Below are 12,914 nucleotides of genomic sequence, written 5' to 3'. Positions count from 1 at the left end.
ATGCAATTGCACAAACATACTTAGGAAAGTGGATGCTGCTTTACTGGTGCCAAAAAGCTCCTATGCCTTTGTATTTTGATATTATCATTTAGTCCGCTTTAGTGAATAGCAATGGTTACACAATGCTTAGTATTATCTTTCAGAAGACCTGTCCTGCCGTTACATGTACAGTATGTGTCGTGCTATTGCAAGAGACGCCCAGCCACCTCAAAGGGAACGAGACGTGTCTCAATCGGTGATAGACATTTCGGCTCTGAGACCTCGGTTGCCTCACTATGCGATATTATGTTGCCATATGTTGGTTACCTTAAGCGCTGTGCCAACAGCAGCGTTTGAAACGAGTGACAGAAGCACAACACTTAAAGGCAGAATGCATGATTCTTTACAGAATTTTTTTGTCATGGTGTTTGGAAAACCCTGTCACATCCTGCTAGCTATCATGAATTATAGTGGTCAAATATTTTTTGTATTTTACATGTTGTCTGTGAAAGAAAACGTTCGACCAATAAAAACATTCTGGCCGAACCTTTTGACGATAGCCATTGGTCGAGACTGGTCCTGTTTACATATTCATCTAACATAATATGCATCCCACTGCGCACCCAGTTCACGCAGACATCAGGTCATCAGTGCGCTCACGTACGCTGTTTCAATATAGAGAGAATGGCGGAGAACCTGACTTGCTGCAGGAACCCTCAACTAGTAAATATACAAAACAAAAGACATTATTTGAAAAAGCAGTGACGAAAAAACTAGACCATGAAAGAGGTAAAACTCGAATTAAATCGGTGCAGCTTTTACGCGATGGAGAAAGCTCTGGGGGGAAAAGGGTATGAACGACGATACTATGGTTGCTCTGTTTCTTTTGGACAGGTATATACATGCTTCGATAAGAATGTATTGGTGTTTTGGAGGAGGCGTAGCTTTGGAAGGCGATTCGAATGGAGGATGATTTCAGTGATAGCAGGCTAAAGTTAGCACCTTAAGACATCATGCATTCTGCTTTTAAAGGGACAGTTCACCCCAAAATAAATTCTCTCATTATTTACTCACCCTCGAGTTGTTGCAAATCTGTACACATTTAATTGTTCTGATGAACACAGAGAAAGATATTTGGAAGAATACTTGTAACCAAACAGTTCTTGGCCACCATTGTCTAGCATAATAGGAAAAATGACAATGGTAGTCAGCAGTACCCCAGAACTGTTTGCTTTCCTGCATTCTTTAAAATATATTTTTTGCCGTTCAACAGAACAAAGAGATTTATAAAGCAATTTGTCCTGCTAAAAAGACAGAAAGGAAGGGCCGCAGACATCTATAACAAACATAGTTATAGGCCTAAAAATTCTTATGATTTTATAAGATCTGCATTCAAAGCTAAAGCGATCTATGTTTGTAAAGAAGCCTCTATCAGTAAGAATACAAAGACTACGTATTTCCCTTATGCATTCAATATAAATTGTCATCTACAGTACAAAAATGTATGTGTTTGTTTTTAAAAAATAAATAAACCACAGTTCTTGCATGAGGGGTTCTGATGTGTGTGTTTGTGTGTGATGAGTCGAACAGCTGGTTATCCCCAGGTCATATGTGCCCTGTTGTGTGCTCATCCCTCAGAGAAAGGGTGGACCACAGCGGGCCAGATGTTCTTCAGCTGTCAGGGCAAAAGAGGGAAAGTGAAAGAGTGCAAATATGAGAGACAGAGGGGGCAGATAGAGGCTAGTTTAGGTCAGATTTTTTCCTCCGTTTTGAAGTGTAGCCGGAGCACGTGGGGACAAGATCTGTGTAATCCCTGCTGGAGATGGTTCAGCTTCAGTTCTCCTGTGTCTCAAGGTCTCTCCAATCTCTTTGCACTCAGGAAGGACACATGTGTGCCCAGCAGCCCGTGCAGGGAGAGCTGATCCAGAGATGCCAGCAGCTTCAGTCCAGATTGTCCACACTCACGATAGAGAACGAAGAGGTGATGTAAACGAATGCAAGCAAACATTTTTGTTTACATACCATCACACTAACAAACAGACAGATGTGTATTTACATACGGTACATGCCTGTACATACATATAGGCTACTCATTTAATTCTGTATACATTTGTGTAAACATCTGTCAGTTTTTACTTTCAGGCATATTTTCTCTTTCAACATTGATACTACACACATGCATACAGTATATCATATGACCTTCTACATTTCATGAGCTCTGTTACAAATCAAGTCAAGGACAGAGTGAACAGATTCCTATAAATATCGCAGAGCGTTCACATTTTCCTAGAAACGTCCGTCTTTCATAAACCAATGTTCTGCACGAATAAAGCTGCAATACTGCCAATGAGTATGCGCTTAAATAATCATGCCACCCCTCCATGCCTCCCTCCAGGTGAAGAAAACAATGGAGGCCACTCTCCAAACCATCCAGGACATGGTGACCATTGAGGACTTTGATGTGACCGACTGCTTCCACCACAGCAACTCCATGGAGTCGGTCAAGTCCACAGTGTCAGAATCTTTCATGAGCAAACCAAGCATCGCCAAGAGACGGGCCAACCAGCAGGAGACCGAACAGTTCTACTTCACGGTAAATGAGGGGTCAAAGAGTGAAAAAGGTGGTGGATGGATGGAGGGTGTAAAATAGGAATATAGAACGCAATGGGGGAGATAAGAGATTGAGTGTTTGAGATACAGCTTAATGTCTTTTCCCTCACTTAAAGGCCTCTTATAAATGGCTCTCGTACAGAAGACGGCAATTAGAGGAAATTGCAGGACTGCAGCGATTGACTGCCATTCATTGTTATGTGCTTGTTTACGGCTGAGACAGAATTGTACATTATACATTGTAATTCTGGAAAATAACAATGTAGTACTCCTTTTTACGACAAAATGCCTCTTTAGTGCGTGCGTGGAAAGGCAAACAGACAAATGTAGGGGACTTGAAATGTGCTCTTTTGACCCCATTGTCTTTTCTGACATTTATAACACTACACAGCACTTATAGAAAAGTATACCTATTTGCTGGTAACCACTAAAGATTGTAGCAGTGATGGGTGAAAATGTAAATATATTTGGGGTACGTCTGAAATTGCCTATTTCCGTACTATATAGTAGTATGGAAATCAGTATGCATCATGAATCGTCTGAAACCTTAGTATGCAAAAAAAACTGTAGGTGCTTGTACCTTTTTGTTCGCATAATGCCACAGGGGCTGAGGAGCAAAATTCCAAATGTTAATAAAGTAAATATAGAGGAAAATCGGTGGTGGCTCTTTTCAAGTGTAGGTGATAAAGGTACCAAGGAGCATATTGCTCTTAGTTAAATAGTGCTTGTTTAAAGGGATACTTCACCCAAAAATGAAAATTCTGTCATCATTTGCAGAGAAAGATATTTGGAAGAATGCTTAAAACCAGACGTTTTTTTTGTCCACCATTGACTACCATAGTAGGAAAAAATACAATGGTAGTTAAAGGTGCCCCAGAACTGTTTGCTGTCCTACTTTATTCAAAATGTATTATTTTGTGTTCAACAGAACAAAAAAAAGATAATGTAATTTTTCCTACTAAGACAGTCAATGGGGAGAAAGATCTGTTTGCTTATAAGAATTTTTACAAATATCATTCTCTGTGATCTTCAGAACAAAGACATTTATATAGATTTGGAACAACTCGACTATAACAAAACCTAAGTACATTATTTTTGCGGCTGTTGTTAAAGAGCATACGGTTCACATGACAAGGAAAATGTCAATATATAAAATGAATTTAAACATATTTGAAAATGTATTAATATATTTCAATATAACACTATATGAATAAAAATCAAATAAATAATAAATAGACAAATCATCTAAATGCCACTTTTCATATATTGAAAAATATAAGCACCTGGTTCCAATGTAATATTAAATACCGTCACTGTCCTTTCATAACCTTGTGTTTCAGGAAATGGAAAAAACAGTGTACTGTTTAAATGATTAAATACTGTGTTGTCAAAGTTGACAAGCACTTTTTAATACTTTCTATGTGTTGGATATTTGCAAAACCCAGTGACAAACATAAAGGGTGACTACTGAAAATATTGAGATACGAGGTTTCAGAAGGACAATATGTTATGCGATATCGCATGGTCGATAACATTCAAATTCAGCAATATACATTTGTTATCTTAGGACATAGAAAATATGTATAATATGGTAGTGGCAAAAGATGGATTAGCATTTACTCCGGCCTAATATTGGACAGAACGATCAATAAGAGCACATATAATGTATTCACTAAAGAAAGCTTCTGTCAATTGATGTCATGCAGACATTTTTAGCACCTCTTCATCAGCTTTCTACATTTTCACCTCCATTTTTTCCCTTTATATACTTTCCATGTCTGTTTGTCTCTTCTGCCAAAAGCATCAGTGCATGGCTTCATGCCTTGGTCATTCTTTCTTTGTCTGCATTACCGCTCTGCTGGTGATATATGATGGATGTAATCGTAAGCATCTGTCGGTTCAGCTGCCTCATTCCCTCCGCAGTTCAGGTTTTTCTCCATCCATCTCTTGACCCTCTAACTGTCTGTCTGATGTCAGGTTTCCATCAGGTCAGGGTTTCTGCCCCCAAATAGCCATAAACTATCACAGTGCATAGATCCAGGGCTGGTGGATATGAAGTTTATGTTTACGCCAACAGGGTGTGTAGACTCAACACAGCACAGCAAATTGAAAGGGGCGGAGGGAGAATTTTACTTGTCACGGTGGAGAAGAGAAGCAAAGATTGATTTTGTTTGAGTGGAATTTGTCTGCAGTGTTTCTTCAGAAGTGTTTGAGATGGGCTAGCGGTTGGGCTTAACCTGTGCTTTTTGTTTCCTGTTTCAGAAGCTGAAGGAGTTTCTCGAGGGCAGGAACCTCATCACCAAGCTACAGGCTAAACATGATCTGATTCAGAAGACTCTGGGAGAAAGTAAGTTTTTGTACCCTGAAGTGACCGAATGTGGATTAAGTTATAGTTTATGGACTCAATTGTCCCCAGAACTGACATCCTCCATAAAAAAATTGTTTCTTTGCTAAAAATGCAAAGTAAGCTGTATATAAGAACAGCAGAAGTCCATTAACCACATGATCAAATAATGAATACATGTAATATGAAAATGAAATGTTTTCTTTTAGTGAGAAGAGAGAGTGTGTGTTGTAGACTTGTGTACAGTTTGTGTGTGTGTGTGTGTGGGGGGGTTCAGTGTCAGGCAGGGAAGGGACTGAGGAAAGTGTGTGTGTGTGTGTGTGTTAGCTAGAGAATGGTACTGATGTCATCAGTCTGTGGTCATCAGAGCAAAGTTTCAACATCACAGTGCTGCTCTGTACTGCTGTCATCTGAGCTTCATCGTGAACTTATTCATTCACTCATATTGGCAGTCCATGGTGGTGGGGGTCAAAGGTCAAACAGACTGATGTAAGACATAGTGGGCTATGTGAACATGACGTGTGTGAGCACAATCCGGATTGTCTGCTCTGTGTTGTGCTCTCAGTGAAAACACAGCTCATTTTTAACTGTCAGTGAACAGGAAGTTAAAGTCAGTCAGTATATCCGACTAATAACACAGATGAATGAGGGATGATGTGTTTAATGGTTCTGAGGAGATGGTAATAGTGTTGGCTGACTGACTCTTCTAAAAAGGGAATGTTCATACTTCAAGACTGGCTCACAATGGTCTTGGTGCATTCTTCCTTACTGTACATCTCAACACTGTACCCTTGCAAAATGGTAGATTTTCTATCATTTTATGCTGTATATAATAATATCAAAATACAAGGATCCTTAACAAGAACTTTAGGCTCTGTTTCTCTTTTGAGCTCTGTTACTCATTAAAGTCAATGAAAACAGATTTGAACATCATCGAATTGCCTTGGTGAATCTGAATTTTAATGCGAGATGGTTTTGGGTACAGTATGTGCCGAGCCCAGCTGTTGTTATTGAAACACACTGACAGAATGTCCCAGCACAGACACACGACAGAAGATGACTGAGGGAAATATAGGTTTGAAGATTAGCTCTCTGATGTCTGTCGTATGTTTGCGATGCATCGCACTGCACGCCACGGAGTTCTGTTTGTGTGTCCATGAGCTGTGGAGATGCGGGGCCCTTGTTATGCATGTTAAGCTTGGTAACTGTAATATTCTTTGAAATGGTCATGTTTCTAAAATGATCACGTTTAAGCATTAAAACGTTGTAACTTATAAATTGTTGATACAATGGCAAGAAGACGGGTGAAAACAATGAGCCAGGGTTAGCCATTCCTCAGTGAACGAGCGAGTATTAGCGTAGGCACACAGCGACAAGTGATATTTCTTTTCTTTTTATCAGACAGGATATATTGTTATACTAACAGGATATAACGTTTTAAAGTGAGTCAAAATAAGTAATACCACAAAGCATCTTATAAAATAATTGTAATAATAAAACATAGTTTAGCAATGGATGTCGCTTTTTTGCTAATATTGTGTTGTTTTTTCCTAAGGCAACTTCCAGGGGAATATATAGGAAAAACATTAAACGTTTTTAAGATAATACTCTTAAGATATCATATTTAAAAAAAAAATTGGCTAACACCCGGGAAATTGGAAACATCTGCCTAAACCTATGTGTCAAAGTGGTTTCAAATTGTGAATTTCATAAACATTCGATACATTTAAACATATTTACGTAATAGGGATGTAGAACTGTCCGGACGATGTGGGTATGAGGTCACATCCCAAAGGAAGGTTGTTTTTAACTGTACAGACAAGAAAAGCAAATGTTTTACTCCCAGAGGAAACTGGGCAGCTTTTCTATCCAGCTGTGGTCGCTTCCTCACACATAAAGCTCCTATCTAAAAGCTTTTCTAATGTTTTTTCTCTTCTCTCACTCTACCGCTCCCTTCAGGTCAGAAGAGCGACTACTGCCTTGCCAGGTAAGTGGGAAATGAAACCCACACACCCAAACAAGACACCCAAAAGCCTTCATTTAGCACACATGAATATGTTTCGGGGGCATTTATCAATCTTGTCTAGACACATTCATCACTTCTGATGATTTACACTTGCACCTCAATTATAATGCAGCGTGGAAATCGATGATGGAGTGTTTACAAAATAGATCGAAATAACAGATTTAATGACAGCCTGTGTTTGTTTGTTTGTGTGTATATAAGAGCAGTATATTAAAATAGGACCCGTCACTGGAGAGTATTTTTTACTGGTCTAATGGCCACAGGCGGTTTGTGGATTGAATATGGAGGAAAATGAGAGCAGTTTGTGGGAAAATGATCCATCGTAATGACAGAGCTCTCTCTCTCTCTCTCTCTCTCTCTCTAGCGGTCGCAGGGACTCTACTGTGCGGAAACAGGTAATTACCGGCCCTCCCTGGGACAACTGTCTGTTTGTATTATTGTGTGTATATTTGCGTGTGATCTCTTATCTCATAAACCTTTACGCACGTACATCTCTATACACGTCTCAAGATAGTCGGTACCGGGGACGTCGATCAATTCCCTTTTTATTCATCACAGATCTGTAACTTCTCTCTTCTGTGAAATATTTACAGTGTGTAGTCACTTTCCTGGCAATGCAACCCTGCAATCATTTTGCACATCACAGTGGAATAAATTTGCTAACTAAAGCGTATGGATAAATTTAGCATGTCTGTCCTATTACCTAAACCCAACAGGGTTTTACAACCCTACAGGAGGTTTGGGGCAGTGACCCAGCACTGTCGATTAAAAAAATTACCATGTCCATATCGCCCTCTAGTGATACAGTCCCCACTGGATGGATTACAACATAAAGATCGGTTTTCAGAAATAATTTGAGAAACAAAAAATGCGTTCCTTACTTTTCAGATTAACACAAACAAACAATCCCAAAATGCTTTGCAATTTGATTTACTTAAAATAGATTTGCGCTTTCAACATAGCGTCATAATAACAGCAGGGTTGTATGCTTAGCCGGTGTCTGTAAGCGTGACCTCACACAGTTACGATCAGGCTAGACGTGGCCCAGATTCCGCATGGCTTAGCCATTTCCTGTTCACTCCAATAAACAAAAGGAAGCTGTGAAGAGATGCTGTCTCCTAGCAACCATTGCCCCATTCCCCCGTGTCTCAAACTGTGTTTTGTCATCCCTGCTAAATTCTGTCTGATGCCTGCCTCCCTTTGCAAATATTATTACTATTTAAATCCCGTACAGAAACCCTTCTTCAGAAAGGTTTCCTGTGCCGTGAAATGTCCGGGGACTCTTCCCTCTAACCATTTGACCAGACCTGCATATTTTCTTCCTCATTTTTGCTTTTTTTGCTCTCCTAGGAGCCCAGCCAAATCATTCCCCTCATGGTGGAGAGCTGTATACGCTTCATCAGTCGACATGGTGAGCTCTCTCTCTCTCTCACTTTTGCTGTTCTTGCCAAAGGCACTATTGCAGTTCATATCTCAGGTCTTTTCTGCAGAAATGAACACAATGTTCTGTTTTGCGGCACTCATTTCTCAATCATTTCTGCTTTTCTATTTATAAATCATTAAGTCATATTTTCTACAGAATTTTGTTTAGGCACTGGGGATTCCCTCATATTTAATACATTTGAAATATAATATATAAAATATAATGAGTCATTTTAAAGTTATATATACATTTTTGATGGGTGAATAACCATAATAATGGTTAACACAATGTAGCACAGCCTTCTGTAGCATATTTCTAGCTTATAAATACAGCTGCAGAAAAAAATTAAGAGACCATTCCAAATAATAATTGAATCAGCATTTCTAGATGTACTGTGGTCATTCCAGTCCAGTGTCTGTTGAATTTCAACAAAATCAATCCTCAGGAGTGATGTAAAGTCATCCAACATCAATGTGAAAGACTGACAGCATGATAAAAGACACTGTGATAAAAATCCAGGTTATCACATAAATAAATATAAGTGTCCTATATTCATATACCGATTTTACAGTTTTATTGCTTAAAAGTTTTTCTTTATTTGAAATTTGGGAGAAATATTTTTAGTAGTTCACAGAATGAATCAAAAATGATAGTTTTACCTAAACACAAAACAATAAAAAAAGTAAATAAAAAACCCGAATTTCTTTAAAAATGGTCTCTTTATTTTTTTCCACGGCTGTATATCGCTCAGTGAGTCAATATTTGTTTACCACTTTATATATTATTTGACTGATATACAGTACAATACAGTTTTTACTAATATAGATCAATAGAAAGATACGTCCTGTATGTTCTTTGTGTCCATAATGTTGTGTGTGTGTGTCTATATAGGTCTCCATCACGAGGGTATATTCAGGGTGTCTGGCTCCCAGGTGGAAGTCAACGACATAAAGAACGCTTTTGAGAGAGGTGAATCAATCTGGACCATCATCTGTTTCCTTTGTTATGGTCTCCTTTCTGTTTTGAATCAACTTGTATTATAAAGGACCCAGTTATTGTTCTCATCTATTTGTAGCATATTTTGATTCTTCTCTTTGTGTCTCAGGAGAGGATCCGCTGGCTGGGGATCAAAACGACCATGAAATGGACTCTATCGCTGGAGTTTTAAAGCTCTATTTCAGAGGCCTGGAGAACGCCCTCTTTCCAAAGGAAGTCTTCCATGATCTCATGTCCTTTGTCTGTGAGTGTCTATTTATTTCTTACACCCACACCACACATACTCTATACAGGCTTACCATATTAGACAGTAGAGGAGTTTTTGTGTTGAATTAACTCATTTTTGATGCTTTTTCAGCCATGGAGAACCTCCAGGACAGAGCTGTCCACATCCGTAAAGTCCTGCTGTCGCTACCCAGCAACACTCTGGTCATCATGAGATACTTGTTCGCTTTCCTTAACCAGTGAGTGCCATTCTTCAAAACTCATATGGAAAGATTTGTTTTCTGGGCAGTGCTGAATGTTTTCCATTTTTGAAAAGTTCTCACGTCCAGAAGTGCTGTTAAAGTGTTCGTTTGCCCAAATATGAACATTTTGTCATCGTTTACTCCCTTTCTCCTGTCAAATTAGAGTTTTGTCTTGGTCCTTCAGAGACCTTGGATGTCTAAATTCACACAGTTTTTCAGGAAGTGGATAAAAACACTGTACTTTTTAAATGATTAAATAAAGCACTTTTTAAAACTCATTATTTGATATATATTTGCAAAACCCAGTGACAAACAAAGGGTGACTAATAATCATGATTTATGGCAAAAAATATAAATCACTAAATATGGAGAGACAAGGTTTCAGAAGGAATTATATTTTGCATTCAATGGATGTTGTTATAGAAGTCAATAAACTGTAAGTCTACTTAAGTGTGTAGTGGATTTGTATTGAGAATGGACTGAAAATTGCTGACCATTTCATTTTCATTGCATCTTCATTTTATGCATCGGTTGTTGCGTGTGTCTTAACCAGTGTTATTGCAGCTGTGACAGATGGGACATTTTCAATGTTATTTTCTAGTGATTTACCATAGCTAACCTCCCTTCCCACAAATTGCTTATGTGTGTTCTTAAACTTGCATTTTACAAGACCTACATATCTAAAATTCTCTTTCCTAAAAGAGACTATTGGCCCAAACCCAACGCTAGCTGGTGCTACAGCACTGAACTCCTTGAAACGCTTCCCTCTGTATCACTACCACCCCCCTTTTTTCCACCCTGTGGTTCTTTTGAAAGACCCTCCCAGACCACAAAATGATCTTAGCTTCTACAGCAGCCTGCTGGTACGCAGGCGTGTTTGGTTTCCCCAAGCTGACTGAACCTGGTCCAGCTTTGGTATCACAGCCAGAAAGTGAGTTAGAGACCGAGTGTGTTGTGGTATGTTGTTGCCATCGAGCCCCCATTTGCCCTCCCATGCCATAAAAGTCAACCGGAGTGCCTGAATGGGTCTCTGAAGAACTGCTGCTCTCGCTAATTCATTTTTGTGCGCAAAGTCCAGGGTTACCACAAATACACATTTAAAATGAAGAAATCACACTTGAAAGGTATGGAAGACATACAGAAAGGAGGGAAAGAAAAAATTGTGGGTAATCGGAGACCAATGTGCTGTATCTGTCTGGGAAAGACAGTCTCTCCATGTTGAAGTTTATGAGACCCAACTGCTTTTACCCCAATCCCTCACTCACCAAACACCACCTCTATGTCCCACCACCAAACACACAAATATATTTCCCTAGAACATATTTTCTTGCTTTATGGGCACATCGGAGGTCTCTGTAAGCACATGAAGGGGCATCCTGTGGAGTGAGATCGGTAAGAACAACGGCCGCACAGACAGACATCCAAACATATGTGTATGAGAGTAGACGGCCTGAGGCTTTGATAGATGAGCCGTCGTAAGAAAGTGTAGCAGGGTCTCGGTCTGGATCTCGATCTGCTTTTAGTATAGAGAGAGCTGGTCTCTTCACAGCATTTGTGAACAAGACGCTTAATCTAAAATGAGTTTTTTGCATAGAACTGAGATTTTATCAATGTACATTTTCGCACTCAACTAAGGCGCAAAAACATTCACATCACATATTCATTCTTTATTTGTTCATTCTTCGTTTTTCTCTTTCTCTAGTCTGTCGCAGTACAGTGACGACAACATGATGGACCCCTACAACCTGGCCATCTGCTTCGGCCCCACACTCATGTCTGTACCCGAGGGCAACGATCAGGTCTCCTGCCAGGCACATGTGAACGAGCTCATCAAAACCATCATAATCCATCATGATAGTATCTTCCCTGGACCTCGTGAGCTGGAGGGGCCCATCTATGACCGTGGAGGAGTCACTGAAGTATACTGGTGCGTTTACAACCAACAGAATCTGGAGTCAGTTTTAGTAAATGTGGTTACAAAATAAAGTTCAAAAGCTGAAAATGAGGCTCATAATCTTGGCAATGAGAATTTTGGCCACATGTGTTATTGAAGCAGCTGCTCAGCCGAACCGCAAAGCCAGAAATGAGACGGGTATGATTTATTACAGAAACAGTTTGACATGATGGATAAGGCTTTTGAAAGATAAAGAGAAATTACAGGAAGTCGGTTTTTTAAGATCCAGAGAAGTCTTTTTAAAGTTTACATCCTACACATATTAAGCTCATTAAAAGCGCATTACAGTGGGTAAAGTTACAGATACGTTGCCGACCCCCAGCGTGTGTCAGCACGTGACCCTGTAAACTCCCAAGAGATGTCACAGTGAACATAACCAGAAGCGTGGCGGGAGGCCAATCTCATAAAATATTATCATGAAGTCTGTTTTTTTATTAAAGAAGAGGTTATCCTCAAGGCAAAGTGTTAAAGGAATCCTGTCCTACAGCTTTTTAATAACTGCTGTGGATGTGAATCAGGAAGTGACTTTAGATTCTGATGTAACATACTGTAGAAAGAAAGTTGATGTTTAGATTTGTCTGGGAGATACAGGTGTGAAAACGCAGTTTATTCCACATGGTTGTCATGCTCGGGATTGTTTGGATTACATGTGCGGTTATTGAAAGTTTGAGTCAGTGAAATTATGTGTTTTCAGTTCAGTTTCCTGCGGCTTTAGGTCACATGACTTTGAGACATGTAAACAACAGCAGTTAACACGTTGCAAACTTGATTTCTGACAAGAGGTTCAGCGTGTTTTGTCTAGGAACCCTGTCTAGTCAATTTCTATTTGTTTTTATCTATGTATAAATCATTTTAACTTAAACTTTTTTCAGTTACTGTGGCAACATATTAATAGTTGGTTAGTTTAATCTTTCAAAATAAGAAGGCGATATTTTTCTTTTTTTCCATTTAACAAAAATGTTTTAATGATAAATACATTTAGTTTTATTAAAATTTAAGAATAATATGCTCAATTTATAAATCATTCACAGATTTATTATAAGGAATAGTTTACCAAAAAAGAATTTTGCTTTAAAATGTCGTTTTTGTACGACAACTGGGTAGTGTAAACACAG

The 12,914-nt window shown here is 39.0% G+C and overlaps 1 protein-coding gene across 3 annotated transcripts in view; it reads left to right on the top strand.

Annotated features, from left to right (window-relative positions):
• srgap2 (SLIT-ROBO Rho GTPase activating protein 2) overlaps window positions 1-12,914 on the top strand; it is a 75,492-nt gene that overhangs the window by 54,728 nt on the left and 7,850 nt on the right. For all 3 annotated transcript variants that reach the window (XM_079483864.1, XM_079483863.1, XM_079483865.1), the window contains exons 9-18: window positions 1,859-1,960; window positions 2,375-2,572; window positions 4,852-4,936; window positions 6,893-6,920; window positions 7,324-7,354; window positions 8,310-8,370; window positions 9,274-9,351; window positions 9,488-9,622; window positions 9,737-9,842; window positions 11,548-11,772. In XM_079483864.1, coding sequence (XP_079339990.1) covers window positions 1,859-1,960; window positions 2,375-2,572; window positions 4,852-4,936; window positions 6,893-6,920; window positions 7,324-7,354; window positions 8,310-8,370; window positions 9,274-9,351; window positions 9,488-9,622; window positions 9,737-9,842; window positions 11,548-11,772 — 1,049 coding nt within the window. The remainder of the gene's footprint in view (window positions 1-1,858; window positions 1,961-2,374; window positions 2,573-4,851; window positions 4,937-6,892; window positions 6,921-7,323; window positions 7,355-8,309; window positions 8,371-9,273; window positions 9,352-9,487; window positions 9,623-9,736; window positions 9,843-11,547; window positions 11,773-12,914) is intronic.

Source organism: Barbatula barbatula (assembly GCF_947034865.1).
Source record: "Barbatula barbatula genome assembly, chromosome: 20".
NCBI classification, from domain to species: Eukaryota; Metazoa; Chordata; class Actinopteri; order Cypriniformes; family Nemacheilidae; genus Barbatula; species Barbatula barbatula.
The sequence above is the reverse complement of the archived record's forward strand: the minus strand, read 5'-3'. Positions and strand labels throughout refer to the sequence as shown.